Below are 13,229 nucleotides of genomic sequence, written 5' to 3'. Positions count from 1 at the left end.
GAAGCCTTCATCTTGTATATTTGGGCGGGGGCTGTGGGTGTGTGGGGTTTGTGGGGGATGTGGGTATGGGGTGGAGGAGCATGGGGTATGTGGGGTGTGGGTAGGTCTGGGGTTTGGGGGGATGTGAGTGTAGGGGCAGGGTGGCTGGGGAGGGTTGTGGCATGCGTGGAGGGGGAGGGTTTGCCCACAGCTGTCCTGCCTCCCCCCGCTCCCCTGCAACAGGCAGAGACCCCGCTCCAAGCCTCAGCTCCATGCTCCTCCTGCTTCTGGCCCCAGGGCACCAGCGCAGGTCCTGTGCTCCTGCTCACCACCACTTCCCCCTCCCGTCTGCCACTGCTGCCCTTCTCATGCTGCCACCCCATTTCCCCCACCCCCACTTGCTACTGTGGCACCACATACCAGCTGCATGGCCAAAACCGCAGGACGCAGCAGGAACCAGAATAACCTGCCTGGCACTGCACAGAGCCAGCTGAAAATCCCAGGGACAAGGCCAGTTCCTGCTTAGTCCTGCAGCCTGGTACTGCAGCTGGCAACCACATGGTGCTAGAGCGGCAGCAGCTGTGGGCAGGAAAGCAGGGAAATGGCTGAGGCAGGCAGTGGGGACATAGAATGCACAGAGCGCAGCAACAGCTGGACAGGCAGGAAAGGAGGGAGCCAGCCTGACTCCATAGATCCCTTGCCAGCTCAGGCCCTACGCTCCTACTACCCTGTTCTGGGCCCCCGTTGACGCTGGCCCTGGCACATGGGTGTAGGCCCTGCACTCCTTCCCAGCTGTTCCTGTGCTCCACACACGTACTCACTGCCCCTTCTCCCTGCCTTCCACAGCCATTTCCCCACTCCCACACTGGCCGCCAGTTGCTGTGGCACCACGTGATTACTGGCTCCAGTGCCTTGACTACAGGAGCCAGCCCAGCTCAGCCCTGAGGACTGGGGCGATCGTCCATGATCCTCCCCTGCCTCCCTCCCCCCACCTCCTTCTTATATGAATATCCCTCTGGCACAAGGAGGCAGGAACAGCCCTAGGGTCCCAGGTCAGAAGCCTCTGCTAAGCAGAGGCTTCTGGCTGGCGGTGTGGAGGGGAACTGGGGCAGGGGGTGGTCATGCCTACCTTCCTGCTGCTGGCTCTCCATGGGTCCTACTGCGGCTGGCTCCTGGTGTCTTTTGACAGGTAGCCAGGGGCAGATAAATACTAATTTTCTAAATGTTTTAGGGGTCCTGCAGGCTGGATAGAATGGCCTGGCGGTCCTAATCCAGCTCGCAGGCCATATTTGCCTGCCCCTGGTTTAAGCCTACATTTTTCCACAAGTCTAGAATTGTTTCAAAGAGTTCCTTTTTTCTGTAGTATTCCTTGATTATCATCTTATCATGCATTTTTCTGTTTATCAGATGCATTGCTCAGGCTTGGCATGGCATCCTGATGTGGCTACACAGATGGTCCTGGCTTCAGAAGATGACAGGTTGCCTGTGATTCAGATGTGGGATCTTAGGTTTGCTTCCTCTCCATTTCGTGTTTTGGAAAATCATACCAGGTATAGTTGTCCAGTGGTCTACAAATCTTGGGTTCAGAATTCTAATGCTGTGATGGTTTGTGGACTTCATTGTAATTCTACCCTTTATTGTTTGGTATTAATGTAAGCCTACCTTTAAACTTCAGTGCAGGTGTCTAAGCAACTGTTGTAGGGTTTAACAGATTTCTGACAGTTGAGCTATCCTACACATCCAGCAAAACCCATTTCTCTGGACTGAGTAAACTAAAACTGCAAAGAAAATTTCCCAGCAAAATGATTTAAAAATAACGTCTAGCCCTTTTCTTTTTCGTCATCTTTAAGAAGACGATGTTGAAACTTTAAAAATAATAAATACAGACAGGTTAGAGGCAAAATAAGAATTAGTGGGACTTCACTTCTGTGGAAGGGGTTGGTTAACCAATCTCTCTCTCTCCTCTTTCTCTGTCTCATTATAATAATGAGTTGTTTAAATTTGGGCATACCCTGATAAAGCTTTCCACAAACTTGGCTCTGGTTTCTCTGGCCAGCATGATGCATGAGTAGTCTGAAAACATTGCATAGGACTTTGTTACTCTTAGGGGTAAAAGGCATCAAGAACATGTGCTGTAGGCACACCCAAAAGGATGACCTGATAATGTTAACTTTTTTAGTAATAAAAAGAAAGTTATTAAGGACACAGTTTTTACCCTGCTATTTTGGAAAACATATAGCCATATTGTAGTGTACCTGTATGCCAATGATACATTTTATTAGACAATCTACTGGTGATATCCACATCTTTTTTTTAATCCTTGGAGGTGACATTTTGACTTCCTTGCTGGATTGGGCTTTTAACTGCTGGCTGCACTTTCATGACTCCCAGTGCAGAAAGGAGAGAGAACCTATTGCGACAAAACAAATCTTGGCATCATCTTCTTTCCCATTCACCCTAACAGGAGAGGAAAATTTGACATTGAAAGGGGAAGAGGTCAGATATTCTAGACATTTCCATGTAAGAGTACCTCATTAATCACCTTCTGATTATATTAATTTTTATTTTGCTCTGTTTTTTCACTCAGGGGTGTTTTGACCATTGCTTGGAGTATGGCAGATTCTGAATTGTTACTCAGCTGCGGAAAGGATGCTAAGATTCTCTGTTCTAACCCTAACACAGGAGAGGTACTATGTACAAACCATCTTTAAATTTCAGAAAACGCAAGATCATATTTGTCTTACGTTTGTTGTGTGTAGCTATGGTGAACAACCTGACTTTGTGCAGAGACGATATGGTGATGTGGGCGAAGCAGGTCATACTAATTTAGCGTTCTTTTAATGTGTTCTTCAAGCCAGTATTAACTTCTCGGATCCAAACCATTTCAGCCAAACCAAATGAGGAAAAGCACGTAGGGTCTTAAGAGTCATAACACCAGTGGTATCAGTTGGCTGCTACTGCTAGTTCTATAAATTAAACCAAAATAAGACCATGCTACAGAAAACTTCCTCCCACTTCTGGGGACACTGTCAGTTCAGTTTTGTCTATTTCTCCCATCTCTGCTAATAACATTTTGTAAAGTGTAACCATTTCCAGACTCTTTTTTTTGTCCATGTTTGCCTGGATGTGTCTGGCCTTCTGCTTTTTGCAACCCAAACCAAACAGGTGATGTTTACAGGAACCCTGAACTCCTCTCCCGTGTACACAGTAAAAGTCTTGACTGCATCACACTCCTTCCACATCCATTGACTTTCATCAAAGTGGTCTCTAAAAAAGTCCCTTTCTCTGCTCTTGCTCTTAGAAAAGGCAATTTTGAAGGAAAAGGGGCTTTCTGGCTCTTGGTTTTTGACTTGACTTAGCTTTCCTCCAAAGCCATGTGCAAGAAGTCTGATTTGAAGGAGAAATCAAGTTAGGGTTGGTTATATCATGGTTTACTTCACCATTTAAATGACAAGACCCTTTTCTACTACAGCTGCTTTTGTGGCCAAATGTTATGGGTTCAGCTCATCCAAATGATTAAACGTGTTTCCTAAGTCCCATTTAACTTGGCTATTTGCTGAAGTGCTTTGTTCTGTTGGAACCCATGGGCACCTGTAAACTAGGGCTGTGTGAAGCTTTGGTCGCTGATTTGATTTGGCCCGATTTGGCCAAATCTGGCTCAGCAGCAGACCCAGAAGTGGACGGGAAGCACTTTCGGTCCACTTCCAGGTCTGCTGGGGAGTGCATGGGGTATCCTTCTCTCCTCTCTCACCCCCTTCCCCCCACCCTGGCTTGGCAACTGGTGCCTCCTGGGTCTAAGTGGGGCACCTGGCGTCCCCCAATAGCCAATCTTTGTGTGTGGGGGGGTGTCCCCTGTGCACTCGGCAGTGAACTGGAAGTGCTTCCTGTCTATTTCTGGGTCTGCCACCAAGTACACGGGGGGTCCCCCTGCACACTTGTGGGACACTCCATCTGCCCCACCATCAAAGTGTTTACGAGCCATGCCTGGTACCTTGAGGTATGTAGAAAAAACATTTAAAGCTGTGTCTATGACCAAATCACTGATTCTCCGAATCGGCATCCAATCTTCGGATTCAGATTTGGCCAAATCAAATTGGGACAGTGAGCCAAATCAACGAATCGAATCACTGTCTCCAATTCAGGACGAATACGAATTGAGTACAGCCCGTTTTGCACACCCCTACTATACATGTGCATCAAGGGAGATCTGACACTGTAATTACAGTGCATTGGAGCAAACCTGGTTAATCGAGTCTGCTGGAGCATGGCAGTTACCACACTCCAGCAGACTCCAGCGTCATGTGTATCAGCGTCCCTGTGCTGAAAAATGGCAGTGGGGGTGTTTTAACTGAAGTTCATTCAACAAGCTTTAGCTAAAATGCCCCCTCCAGCATTTTACAGTGTGGGAACACTGATACAGGTGACACTCTGGGTTCTTTAATTAAAAAAGCTCTTGTAGCCACTCTGAAGTGCCTCCGTTCCCACCTCCCGGAGCATGTGTATAAACACCCTTAATGACTTTACTTTTTACCAAAATGTGTTTTTTGACTGCAAACTGTGTTTTACTTTGCAGAAGAGGAGGTGGAAATTAATTTCTCATTGCATTGATGTAAAATTTAAAAAAACACAATATGCCTGAAGAAGGGTGTTTGTACCCGAAAGCTTGCAAAAAACAATTTTTCTAACTATTTAGTTGGTCTAATGAAAGATACCACATTTACCCAAAGAACCTTGTCTGCCTATGTCCTTAGACCAAAATGGCTACAGCCAACAGCTCAGAAAAGCCGTAATACTTTCATCCTTAGCAGGATGTTAGATGAATACTCCTAAAGAAGCGCATGGAGTCTATATTAAGAAGACTTGAGTGTTTGATTACAATTGGTGGGAAAATATACAGGTAACATCATTCTGCCCACCAGAGGGCTCTCATAGGTCCAAAGAAACAGAGTGAGAGTAGTAGTAAAGTTTTAAAACTTTAAAGTAAAATAAGTTTTAAAACTTATAAATGCATTTTTTCTAGGTATTTAAATGTGCCTGTACCAAGCTGCCCAGAAATGTTGGTCTGATTTTATTTTTGTAAGTCCCTAAACCATGCACAAAATGTTGGTGAAAGTAAACATGAAGCAAAGCACCCACCCCAGCATTTATCTCGACTTACATTTTACTTGCACCCACATCATGCAACAGCCACCAGGCTTATAGAGTGCCTCAAAAGACATAATTAAAGGGGACACCAAGGCTTTGTGGATCAAAACTAGTGATTTAAAACCCCTTAAGAATTTGAGTTACAACAGTTTTTATAGAGTTTTGGGCTTTTGTTGCTAAAGTTTTTTTGAACTGGCTATAGTGACTAGGAAATTTTCAGGGCTGTCTGCATATCTTGCAGAAGCCAGTTGATAGCTTCAGATCAAATTCTTCCTAAAAAAGAACTTAGTAAAAATCAAATTTCCTTTATTCCTTTGCTCTTTCCGTTAAAGTGCGGCAAACAAAAAATATTTCTTTATGCTTTTCTGTGCAAGTAAGACTCCCCTTACAAGGGTGTATTTATATACTGCATTTACACAGTTGGTCTGTCCAGAAGAAGACAGAATAGAGATTTTAAGGCTTCAGGCACTTGCATGTTGTTCCAGAAATGACTAGTGTAGTGCATTAACTTTAAATGATCTGGGGTCCCTGTAGCTGTCCAGACATGAAGTAATTTGTTTATCTGCCCATAATCTTAAAAGATAATAGTCCAAGGGCCAAAGTTCGTAATCCAAGCAGATGAATGAGATGGACAGAAAGAAGAAAAGAAGTAATGTATCCATTTTTAAAGAGGGAAAAGTGAGGTCCGGAGAAATTAGCGATATTTTCAGAAGTGCCAGTGTTTCTTAGTATGATGTTCAATGAGACTTAGTCTTTTATGTGTCCAAAGCATTTGTAAAAATGTTACCTTAAGGGACTTGCCCAAGATGGAAGGCTGTGGCAGAGATGGGCATGGAACCTGGAACTCCCAGTGCCATTTTTTTTGCAGTCTCACCACAGAGCCATCCTTCTTTTCTTTAAAGCCTTATCTCCAGTGTAGCCCCATCTTTCCTTTATTCCCTGGAGATTATTTTAAAGCAGCAGACCATAAAATACTTTTAAAGCATAGTCTCCTGTCCTGCAGATGCATGTTCTGCTTACTATTATTTATTATCTTAATACTGTTCATAAAATTCCTTTATTTTGTCCCAGGTGTTGTATGAACTTCCCACAAACACACAGTGGTGCTTTGACATTCAGTGGTGTCCCAGAAACCCTGCTGTCCTTTCAGCAGCTTCTTTTGATGGGCGGATCAGCATTTACTCCATCATGGGAGGAAGCACAGACGGTTTGAGGCAAAAGCAGGTAGACAAGGTACTGAAAAGTATTAAGTTATGCATGTGAAGTTGCAGAGGAAAATGATGCCCTGCATATGCCAGAATTTTTAAATGGCCAAAGGATAGAAACCAGTGTAATGAAGAAGCCTGTTGAATGCAAGTGATTTCTTTTTTTTTTTTATTTTAATTTGGCAGGCAGTGTCCAATTACTTTCTTTCTCTTTAAAGCTCTCCTCCTCCTTTGGAAATCTTGATCCATTTGGTACAGGGCAGCCCCTCCCACCATTGCAGCTTCCACAGCAGACAACTCCACAAAGCAGTGTTCTACCATTAAAGAAGCCACCCAAGTGGATCCGACGACCTGTGGGTGCATCATTTTCAGTAAGTGTGGGATCTTCTTTGCAGATTACAGGCTGGACTCAGTTGACTTTGCAGTAACTTTTCTAATACACTCTGTATAAAGAGTTGAGCAGAGATGTGAAATTCAGTCTTGTGGTCCATATTAGTATAATAAAGCTTCACTAATTTACAGTAATGCCTGGGAGGTCTACTGTGGATTACCACATTTTAAAGCTTGATTGACAGCCAAGTGAACAAAATTTACAAAATAATTGTTAATACAAGCCAGTGCATCACCACGGACTTTTTGTTTATACACTTTAATATGCCTGCTTTAGTTTTCTGATGCTTGTTTTAGTACGTACACTGTCTGCTTAGTAAGAGTAGTGGAGACCTCTCTGCATTTTGCTGTTCTTTGAGTCTCTGAGGCTGCTAAATTTCTTAAGGATTATCAAAATCACAGATTAGCCAGGTGAGATTCACCTAGGTTCTCCTGTCCATCTGAACCATCTTTTCTTTGACTGTAACTTTTGAAAATAAGTAAACAGTCCAGACTTTTGTTTTAATGAAAGGAAGACTACCATGATTTCTTGTATATATCCTGCACCTTTTTCCCTCAAAACCAGCTGGGCAAAATTGGAGGGCACATTATATGTGAGGAAAAGGGATCCTCATGGGTTTGGAAATTTAAAGGGGGGCTGCAGTTGGGTGGTGGCAGTGTTAATTGTGGTGACTCTGGGAGCCATGGGAATTAATGCTGCCACTGTTCCTATTACCGCACCCTCCTGCTGCCAAATTTCTAGATCTCTGGGAAGCCCGCTGCCCCAGCCGCAAGCTGGATTGAGCTGGCACGTGGAATGGTCTGCAGCTAGATCTGGCACACTGCATCCAACCCCTCACTGGCTCTGGAACCATGTGTTGGATCAGACCCAGTGCACTGTCTGGAACTGTGCGTTGACTGTGGAGCTGTGTACTGGTTTGGACTCAGCATGTAACTTCAGAGGCAGAGTGTGGTCCTGGACTTGGCACATGGCTCCAGAGTCAACATGCAGGGTCAGACCCAACATGTGGTTCTGGAGCCAGCAGATGGCCCAGGACCTGGCCTGAGGTCCCAGACTCGATGCACTGGGTCTGACCCAGCACATAGTTCCAGAGTCAGCCTGCGGAATCCAACTCTGCATGTGACCGTAGCCCCAGCACCCTGGGTTAGTCTGTGGGCCCCATCTGGCACTCGAGTTTGACACCAGGCTTGGTTCCCTAGCTGCTGCTACTTATGTCAGATCTCTTTACTTCAGACTTCCCTTCAAAATCCAGGTGCATACTATACACAGGGGTGTGCTTTTTTTTTGGTTGAGAAAATATAGTTATCAGACTTTTGCTCTGTCAGTGTTAAATTAACTCAAAATAGATATCTATGCCAAAATACTGATCTATTCTCAGCACTACGTACATACTTACTTGGTAGCTGATACCTTAATGTGAAATTTGACCTCTGCAATAGGCTATAATTTGTGCTGTTTTAGAAGTGATTCACATACTTGTTTATTCCCATTACCTCATCCTGGTTATTTGATAGCCAACTTTGAGGTTGTCTTTTGTGGGTAATTTTTGCCTTTAATTATGCTGGCTTTTGCACCACTTGTATCAATGCATGTAGGCTCTTGTTCTACATAAAGCTGTAAACAGTTAAAATTTTTATTTCTTTCTTTCACGGCTGTTCAGATCTTGGCATTTTCTTTTCTACTTTTACTTCTGCCTATATTTTATTTATTAATTATATCTCAATATTTTTTCGGTACCTCGTATCATGCCTTATTTATGTATGTGTATACATAAAGTTTTTATTTCACAATTGTTATAAAAGCACCAAAGAACCCAACCAAAATCAGAGCCTCATCATGCTAAATATTGTAGAACTACATATAGTGGCTGTTTTTGGGAGCTTATAAACCAGGGTTAGGCAACCCCTGGCATGGGTGCCAGAGTGTGGCATGTGAAGGAATTTTGTTTGGCATATGTACCTCAGGGTGGCCAAGAAGGAAGGGGCTGTCACTGTGCTGCCACAAGGACCAGGCCCCTTGTTTTTCTCCCACCATCTGCCAGTGGTGTGCCAACATCTTACAAGTTGAGGTTGCTGGTATTTTTGGCACTCTACCCAAAAACATTGTCAACTGCTGTTGTAAGCTGTGTGCCTCATCTGAGAGGCACTTGAATAACTTTACTCATGAAGGTGATCCCGTTGAACTCAGTGGAAGTACTCGTATGTGTACACATTTGAAAGACCAGAACCTCAAATAAAACATACATATTCTCTCTCTCTCTTTCTCTGTCTGTCTGTCTGTCCATACACACACAAATTCTGTGTGTGTACATGTGTGTTTCCAATGTATGTGTACATATATATTGTAGATAAAATGGGTCTATTTATATGTATGTGGTGATATATAACTGCACTGTGTAATGCATGGTGCATTGTTTATTCAATTACAGTTCGGAGGGAAGCTGGTTACATTTGAGAATACAAAGTCCCAGCAGCAGCAAGGAGCTGAGCAGCCACCACACCACCATGTGTATGTGAGCCAGGTTGTCACTGAGAAGGAGTTTTTGAGCCGCTCAAATCAGCTGCAGGAAGCTGTGCAGTCCGAAGGATTTGTCAGCTACTGTCAAAAAAAAATGGAAGTGGCTCAGACAGATTTTGAGAAAAATGTGTGGGCCTTCTTAAAGGTAACAGTTGTCTGACAGTTTAAATTACAAAAATATTTCTACCTGTGCTTGCGGAATTATGGTACAGAAAACACTATGTAAAGATAATGGGGGAACTTTCACTTCGGTCTGTGGAATAGTTAGACTGAAAATTGCATCTAAGAAGCCATCTCTTGGAAGATGTTCTAGCAAAAGTAAAGACCTACAAACTTTTGTAAAGGTTTGGCCTGGCACCTTGTACCTCTTGTACCTCTTTCTATTAGGGAAAATGACTAAAGATCTTAGGTTTACCATTTGGTACAGGAAGATGTCATCTTGATGATTAGTTATAACACTTTATTTTCTCCACATAAGGAATCGGTGGAGAATTGTTAACTGTTTGACTGAGTCCGCACACTGTATGTAGCTACTCAAATGCCCAGATTCCACTTTAAATTGTCTTTTTTAGTATGTTTTGTTTAAAGTCCATGATCATTAATTTTCAATAAGTAATTATCTAGATCAGTTGAAAGTACAGTGTGGAAGATAAAACCAGGAATTAAAATAGGCTTCTTTTAACTTTTGGGGTTTTGTTTTTTTTTTTAAAAGGTAAATTTTGAAGAAGATTCTCGTGTCAAGTACCTTGAACTCTTGGGGTACAGGAAAGATGATCTAGGAAAGAAGGTAAATGTGTTTGAAAATTGTCATGTATTTGTGCTGAAGGAATTGTACTGACTGTACAGCTTGTAAATCTGAAAAAAACGGTAGAGAGTGTCATTTGGGTGTAGGACTAGAAGGGCATAAATGGTCAGAGTGCAGGCTGTAATGCAATTATTACCTTCTAGGTTGTCCCCTCAGGTTCTTTAAATACAGCTCACTTGAAGAAACACCAGCAATATGCTCACTGCTCAAGAAGACACAAAAAAAATCCGACCTCTACTCTTGAAATACGATGTAAATAATAAACCATATAAAATCCCCAGGAGATCCAGAGGATGTTTCTTTGTAGAGCTTATTATTTCCAAGGCAGAATTCTTATGCTGTATATTCTCTTGGTGTTGGCACTCCAGCTGAGCAATTCTAAAGGAGTTTGAGGGATTTAGATGCACATCTTTAACCTCAGTTGTCTAGTTGTTTAGACTGCCTTGAAATTTTCAGTCTGGTTCTTTTAACTAGTGATATGAGTTACAGAATTGCATCTCTATATATGTGAGCCCCAGTTTAAAGAACAGTTGAGCACATTCACTGTTTATTTAACTAGTTTTAAATACTAAGATATTCCTTTTGGAACTTAGACAGAAAGTGGGACAGGTGTTACCTTATAAACTAACTGCTTCAGAGAGGCTACAGCAGGGGTGGGCAAAACATAGCCCGCAGGCTGGATCCGGCCTGCCAGGCAATTCTGTTTGGCCTGCAGTACCCCTAAAAATGTAGAAAATTAATATTTATTGGCCCCTGGCTGACTGTCAAAGATGACAGGAGCTGAGGGCAGTAGGACCCAGGGGAAGCCATGACAGGACCCTGTAACAGGAAGGCTCACCTGGCCCTTCCTAGCCCTGGGGGATGTTCCCTCTAAGGCACACTGGTCCGTGAGCGCGCTGCCTCGGTCTGTGAGCATGCCCCCTCAGTCCAGTGTGGGACACTTACTGAAGGGGGCTGAGGGCTGGGGCCAGAGGCCAGATGCTGGAGCCGGGAGCCAAGGGCTGGGACCAGAGGCTGGAGCCAAGGAGCTGGAGCTGAGGCTGGAGGCTGGCATCAGGGGCTGGTGGCTGGAGCCGGGGACCAAAGGCTGGAGCTGGAGCCTGGTGCAAGCTCCCCAGCTCCAGGGAAGTGCTGTGCTCCCCCGCATCAGGGCCAGGGGGTGGAGCACTTCCCTGGAGCCGGTGGAGCCCACACCAGCCTCCATGCCTGCCTTGCCTCACCTTGGGGAGGAGCCACTGCCTGCCCCAGTGAGGCTCCACCGGCTCCAGGACACTGGTTCGCTCCCTGGCCCTGATACCATGTGCCTCCTCACTCCCCGAGGCGATGTGGGGGAGCGGAGCAGCGTCCCAGAGCTGGCAGAGCCTCACTCGGGACAGGCAGTGGCTCCTCCTCAAGGTGAGGCAAGGCTGGGATAGAGGCTTGCATGAGCGGCTAGCATGGGCTCTGCTGGCTCCAGTGAAGTGCTCCACTCCCTGGCCCTGATGTGGGGGAGCGGAGCACTTCCCCGGAGCCAGCGGAGCCTGTGTTGGCTCCCGCCCCATCCTCTCCTGGTGCGTGGCCTTGAAAAGGCTCTGCACAGCCACACTTTTAGTTGTGCGTGACTGCACACACATGCACCTTAGAGGGAATGTTGGTAGTGGTCCCTCCCCCTTGCTGCCACTGGGCAGTTTTTGTGCTAGGCTGTGGTGTGGTGTGGCTCCTTCACTGCCACCTGTGAGCTGCCCTGCAGCTCCACACTGTCACTGCTGCCATACCAGGCAGCCCAGAGGCAGTGGTGAAGGAGCTGCAGGGCAGGCCAGCATAGCGTGGGCTCTGGACAGCCACAGCAAAAACTGCCCAGTGGTAGCAAGGCGAAGGGGCCGCTTTTCCCTGTGTCAAGCAGCAGTTTCTGCCCAACTGCTGCTCAACCCCAATGGGTGAGCCCGGAGCTGGCATGGGGCGCACAGGGTCGCAGCTGCATGCTTTGCTCCTCGCTGCATGCCCAGGGGCAGTAGGACATGCCATGGCTGGGCTGTGCAGAGCAGGTGTGGAGCCTGCTGGGGCTGTGTACTGTTGGTGGTGGCAGGGAGGCTGCAGGACGTGGGCTCTGAGCTGTTGCGAGGTGGGTGCAGGTGCTGACCAGCTCAGGGAAGCATGCGCAGGGGGTTTCCATGTACACCAGACATATCCTCAAACCCTTCCCACAAACCCCACAGATACACCCTCCCCCACATGCTCCACAAATACCGTACCCATCCACACATCCCCACAAATTTCCCATACCCACACACCTATACCCCCAATACCCCTGCACACCCACAAACACTATACAAGAGTAAGACTGCATTTTGAGCTATTATACAATCAATTCTACATATATAGCACAAACACACAAATCGGGACAAATATATTTATTTTAAATTAAATTAAAATCTATTATTTTGGTTTTTTGATTTTTAGTATATAATTTGTTTTTTTTTCCTCCATTCTGAGATGGCAGACTGTCTTCCCCAAAGGAGTACTTCCAGGGGCAAGGGGAGGGACTTCTGACGGCAAAGGTCAGAGGTTAGGGGCAGGACTTGCGGTCCCAAGATGACAACCAGGGGGCATGGTACCTGTCAAGGGGCAAGCTACCCATGTGGCTTTTGGCAGCTTGCCAAAATTTGGTAAGCAGCCCTCCACCCAAAATAATTGCTCGCCCCTGGGCTACAGCCTATTTTATCAGATGCTATGAATGGACTTGCAGAGAGAAGGGGTACTAAAATAGAAAGGAATAAAGTAATTTACTTAAAAAGGTTATGGAAAGGAGGGGTCTGAAGAGGTCAAAAGAGAAACAATTAACCCACTGAGGGACATAGGGGTTTATAAAGCTAGTCCAAGGAATGGGACACAAATCTGGAGTCTCTCCTGAGATTATACTTAACACAATCCAGTCTGCAGATGATTTCTTGTTCTGCAATTTTGTGTTCAAATTGGTTTTTAAAGTTGTTTAAGGACAGCCACTCTGAGGTCAGCAATGAAATGTCCAGGGGGGTTAAAGTATTCTGTCACAGGCTTTTTGTGTCTTTCTAGAACTGGTCTCAGATCAGTGTCCGTTCATTATTTCACCTAGGGATTGCCCTGTCTGTCCAATACAGACGGCAGAGGGGCACTGTAAACATGTGATGGCAATATGATGTTGGTAAGGAGCAGATGAATGAACTCCAGA

At 45.3% G+C, this 13,229-nt stretch overlaps 1 protein-coding gene across 17 annotated transcripts in view; it reads left to right on the top strand.

The window, feature by feature from the left end:
• The window catches only part of SEC31A (SEC31 homolog A, COPII component), a 71,461-nt gene that overhangs the window by 14,827 nt on the left and 43,405 nt on the right, over nucleotides 1-13,229 (top strand). For all 17 annotated transcript variants that reach the window (XM_090036933.1, XM_090036949.1, XM_090036948.1 and 14 more), the window contains exons 7-12: nucleotides 1,387-1,529; nucleotides 2,567-2,666; nucleotides 6,196-6,357; nucleotides 6,548-6,700; nucleotides 9,149-9,382; nucleotides 9,950-10,024. In XM_090036933.1, the coding sequence (XP_089893059.1) occupies nucleotides 1,387-1,529; nucleotides 2,567-2,666; nucleotides 6,196-6,357; nucleotides 6,548-6,700; nucleotides 9,149-9,382; nucleotides 9,950-10,024 (867 nt within the window). The remainder of the gene's footprint in view (nucleotides 1-1,386; nucleotides 1,530-2,566; nucleotides 2,667-6,195; nucleotides 6,358-6,547; nucleotides 6,701-9,148; nucleotides 9,383-9,949; nucleotides 10,025-13,229) is intronic.

This window comes from Crocodylus siamensis, chromosome 2, assembly GCF_052110815.1.
Source record: "Crocodylus siamensis isolate JL-2025a chromosome 2, ASM5211081v1, whole genome shotgun sequence".
NCBI lineage: Eukaryota > Metazoa > Chordata > Crocodylia > Crocodylidae > Crocodylus > Crocodylus siamensis.
The sequence above is the reverse complement of the archived record's forward strand: the minus strand, read 5'-3'. Positions and strand labels throughout refer to the sequence as shown.